Source organism: Microtus ochrogaster, unplaced genomic scaffold (assembly GCF_000317375.1).
Source record: "Microtus ochrogaster isolate Prairie Vole_2 unplaced genomic scaffold, MicOch1.0 UNK1598, whole genome shotgun sequence".
Classification (NCBI taxonomy): Eukaryota; Metazoa; Chordata; class Mammalia; order Rodentia; family Cricetidae; genus Microtus; species Microtus ochrogaster.
Window position 1 is genome coordinate 1 of NW_004950696.1, and position 4,980 is coordinate 4,980.

General features: G+C 48.7%; 1 protein-coding gene across 1 annotated transcript; it reads left to right on the forward strand.

The window, feature by feature from the left end:
- Positions 1-710: 710 nt before the first annotated feature.
- On the forward strand, positions 711-4,130 carry LOC101985524 (tissue-type plasminogen activator-like; the record flags this gene model as incomplete). The annotated part of the gene is made up of 5 exons (XM_005372330.1): positions 711-836; positions 1,998-2,193; positions 2,312-2,448; positions 2,536-2,676; positions 3,967-4,130. Coding segments are annotated over 5 exons (764 nt in total), but the record flags the coding sequence as incomplete, so codon positions are not given.
- Positions 4,131-4,980: the final 850 nt, after the last annotated feature.

The window sequence follows — 4,980 nt, forward strand, 5'->3', positions numbered from 1 at the left end:
ACATACATGATGTGTGTGTGTGTAGCTTGAGGTTGGCATCAGGTGTCTTTCTTATCGATCTCTACCTTTATCTTTTGAGTCAGAGTCTTTTACTGAATTTGAAGCTAATCTATTAGACTGTGCTGGCCAATGCACTTCTGAGACCTGCCCTCTTTTTCCCAAGACCCCTGCCCTCTGCCTCCACTGAGATTACAAGAGCAGGTTGCCATGCCTGACTTTTTTTCAGACAAGGTCTCACTATATAGCCCCGGAATGCCTGGAACTATGTAGACAAGGCTTGCCTGGAACTTAGGGTGTAGGCAGAGACCTGCCTGCTTCTGTCTCCTGGGTGTTGGAGTGAAAGGAGTGCTCCTCCACACCCAGACCTGCTGGCTTTTTATGTGAGTTCTGGAAACTCCGACTCAGGTTCTCATGCTGATGCAGCAGGCACTTTACCAACGGAGCCATCTCCCCGGCCTAAGATATATAGATCTTGAGAACCAAACCCCTATTCTTTTTGCACTTGGCACATCCATTAGGTTCTATCGTAAAAATCTCTCCACAGGGCAGCTCCTCTCTTCCCAACACTGTGTCACTAGTAGAACAAATGGAAGCCAAAAGGAATTATCTTCCCTCATGGTGGGCCTGCTAGAGTCAAGTGGAGTATGGGATGTCTGCTTCTGGCGTCTTGGTTCTGCCATGGGCCTGCCTAACCTCCTCCTATTTCTGAGATGTGACTGTCACTGAAACTCTCCAATTCTTATTTCACAGGAATCCAGACGGGGATGCCAAGCCTTGGTGTCACGTGCTGAAGGACGGAAAGCTGACGTGGGAGTACTGTGACGTGCCCCCGTGCTGTAAGAGCGACTTCGCCACCCCCTTCTCCCAGGCTCACCTCGTCACTCATTTCTCTGCTTCCTCCTGTGTCTTCACCACTGTCTTAGCTTCTGTAGCTTCTGGACTTCCAGGAAGGCCAGGCCCTTGGGGCAGGGGGCTTGCATGACTGAAGCCCTGGGAGACAGTCATACCCATCCAGATCTGGAAGATGATAGGGAGGGACAGAAAGGAAGACCAATCTCTTCAAATACAGTAGGCTCCAACTTTTCTCTCTGGCCAGGTGGTGACAGTCCCGGTGACCATGAAGAGAAAGAGGTCTCACATTGTGGCTCCTTAGATACCAGTTGTTACATTTCTCCAGTAGCCTGGAGATGGGAGACTTCAGTGTCCCTCTGTTCTAAAATGCCCTCAGAAGTCATGTGACCCACCAAGTTCTGTGCACTTCCACATCCCCGTGGAGCCCATTTAACACAAGGGAACCGAGTTCATAAGAGAGGACGGGAGACAAAAATCCTCAAGTTGGCACATGTCCCCAGCATGAAAGTTTGGTTTGGAAATTGCCCAAGAATAAATTACTACTCAGTTCCCATGAGCACACAGATAGCCAGAGTGTTCTTCAAAGAACAAACTCTAATTGGAAAGTAAGACACAAACTGAGCTCCTAGCCAAGCCATTTGTGATGGGTTTGTCTTGGGAAGTCCACAAGGGCCTCAAAGGCTATGGGGTTAATGAGAGGCTTGTGATGCCGTGGAACTTGACTTGGCTGAGTAGCTGGAAAAGCAAAGGGTTCTCAGAAGGCAGTCGGCAAGACTGCATGATATCTTAAACCAAGAAATTGCTCTAGGCAAGATTAGAAGGAGCAGGGCACCGAAGAGAGAACCCGCTTTTGGAGTCGGGCAGACTCGGGTTCTAATCCCGGTGTCACTGTGACCTTCAGTGACAGTTTCTCCGCCTTCCTAGTATTGGGAAGGATAAAGATACACATGTATAATATTAGGCAAATCACTATACAAACAAAGGAAAGCTGTGGCTCTCCTCATCATTAAGAGAGTTAAACCCTATCGTGTCAGCGTGCTCCAGGGCAGCAGCCAGCAGAAATCAGGTTCTGTGGTGGGTTCTCTCAGCCTTGTGCCCACCCTACAGGTCTGACCCCGTCCCCTTCTCTGTTCTTTCCTCTCCAGCCACCTGTGGCCTGAGGCAATACAAACAGCCCCAGTTTCGAATTAAAGGCGGGCTGTTCACAGACATCACCTCGCACCCTTGGCAGGCTGCCATCTTTGTCAAGAACAAGAGGGCTCCTGGAGAGAGGTTCCTGTGTGGAGGAGTGCTGATCGGTTCCTGCTGGGTGCTGTCTGCGGCCCACTGCTTTCTGGAGAGGTATGGACTTCTCATTCTGGAAGGCTCTGGAGCCAGCCCATGGGAGTCACTCACTTGGCAAAACCCAAGAGTAATTCTTAAAAAATTGCAAAACATCCTAATGCTGTTTTCCTGCCAGGTTTCCCCCCGATCATGTTAAAGTGGTCTTGGGCAGAACATACCGGGTGGTTCCTGGAGAAGCGGAGCAGACATTTGAGATTGAGAAATATATAATCCATAAGGAATTTGATGATGACACTTACGACAACGACATTGGTAAAAGGCCATTCTAGTCATACGCCCTTATTTCTCACCCCGTCCCTCCCCGCACTATGTCACCCATCTCCTTTCTCTTGGCACCAGCATTACTGCAGCTGAGGTCAGATTCCAAACAGTGTGCCCAGGAGAGCAGCTCTGTCAGCACCGCCTGCCTTCCTGACCCCAACCTGCAGCTTCCTGACTGGACAGAGTGTGAGCTGTCTGGCTACGGCAAGCATGAGCAAAGTAAGTGGAAGGAAGTCTTGGTTCCCTCCTTATCTATCGTGTGGTCATCAGGCAGATGGAGGGGAGGTGGTCACACAATGTTCTGCTCCCAGTTCTGGTGTGACATATTAAAGTGCAGGCAAAGACTGCCTGTCTGTATGATGGGAAGCTACTACCTGCTTCCTGCCTTTATAGGGACGCCGTGTGTGGATGCCAGAAAGTTGGGACAGGGAAGTACTCTGAAGAGCTTTTATAGTCCAGTGGAGACAGGGAGGAAGGGTGTAAAGGTGTCTGTGTTCTTAGACGCTGGGAGTTGTACAGGCTGAGCTTGTACCCCAAACTTGCCTCTGGCTTAGCTGTGGGACCCTGGATGGGTCATTCTGCTTTCTAACAATGTCAGCAAATATGAGATAAATTACCCTGAAGATAGGAAAGGTTTGTTTGTGCTCATGGGTTTGGAAGTTTCAGACCGTGGTCAGTTGGCTCAGTCTGTGGGCTTGTGGCAAATCCATACGTCACAGGAGGCGTCCAGAGACGTGGGGCCGTGCATCCCGGTGTACCACGCAAGCATATGGAGAAAAGGGAGAGTCTGGGTCTTAATATCCCAGCCACAGTCGTAGCTTCCTCCTCCCAGAGCTACTTCTTAAAAGGTCTGCCATCTCCAAAGAGCACCACGGGTCTAGCCTTCAACACACGTGGCCCTTGAGGGAATGATTATCCAAGCCAGATGTGTATTTTTGTATTATTTTATGAAAGTTGCCTCATATATTCCTATAATGGTTCCCAACTTGCAATCCCAGTGTCCCGGGACTTCAGGTGTGGACCATCAGATTGAGCTTAAACACTTAAAAAAAATGTTTCTTAATTACCGAAGCCTCACTTTTCTCACTCCCAACATAGAAACAGGGCAGGCTCCCTGATTAAATTATAAGGAATAAATGATAGAATGCCTGATTAAATCGATGGTTCTCTCTTGGGGAGATTTCACCACCCAGGCCATGACTGGCAGTGTCTGGAATCATCATGGTGGTGGTGTCACATGTCTGGCTGAAGGCTGATCCTGGCCTTTGGTTAGGAGGGAGGGGCTGCCAAACATGTGTGGGATACAGGACACTCTTCATGCTGGATAACTGTGTAGTCCAACTCTCAGTGGTGCTACTGAGAAACGTGACCTCACCTTAGAGACAGTAAAATGTAGTGCGTGTCATAGGAGACAGCCTGCTTTGGGTCAGCTGGAAAATTCAGCTTCCTCATTCCAAAAGGCTTGTGAGTGATGCTTAGATCCTAAGTCACCCGGACCTTCTCTTTCAGCGTCTCCTTTCTTCTCTGAGCGGCTGAAGGAGGCTCATGTGAGGTTGTACCCATCGAGCCGTTGCACGTCACAGAATTTGTTCAATAAAACCGTCACAGACAACATGCTGTGTGCAGGAGACACCCGAAGTGGAGGCAGCCAAAATCTCCATGATGCATGTCAGGTAAATGCCTTGGATGCCCCGACATTCTGGGTCCTCTTCTGTGCCCCGGCAAGAGGTTCTTAAGCAGGGGGAAAGAGTGAAGCCACAGTGGAGGGTGAGATGCTGGGATTCGAAAGTGGAGCTCCAAAGACGAAAATGGTAAAGGCCAAAGCTTCTCAAACTTAAGACATCTGATCTGGGGGTTGGAGAGATGGCTCCAGGGGGTAAGAACACTGGCTTCTCTTCCAGAGGACCCAGGTTCAATTCCCAGCACCCACATGGCAGCTCACATCTGTCCAGTTCCAGGGCTTCTGACACCCTCACACCAGACATCCATACAGATAAAACGCCAATGAACAAAAAATAAAAATAAATTATTTTTTAAAAAAACTGGTTTGTGGACAGGAAGCTAGTGTGGGATTTCCCTGTGGGCCCTATTGAAATGATAGATTAAGCAACATAATTAAATGTTTGACTTCTGATGGTGTTGGGGAAGTTGGGCCTATTTTTTAGGATGAGGAAAGACATCCCCTTAGGATGCAAGATATGGATAGGATGTGAGAAAGAGTTCTCACAGTTCAGCTTCAGCCTGGGAAGCAGATTTAGGTCCTCAGTGTCCAGGCCTCACTGAATGTGGTACTCACATTTCCTGATTACTAAGGTGATAGGAACAACCGCCGACATTAAGACCCAGATAGTAACCAGCATAGAGCAATTGCTGACATTAACAGCCAGATAGTAACCAGCACAGAGCAATTGCTGACATTAAGACCCAGATAGTAACCACCACAGAGTAACCGCTGACATTAAGACCCAGATAGTAACCAGCATGGAGCAATTACTGACATTAAGACCCAGATAGTAACCAGCA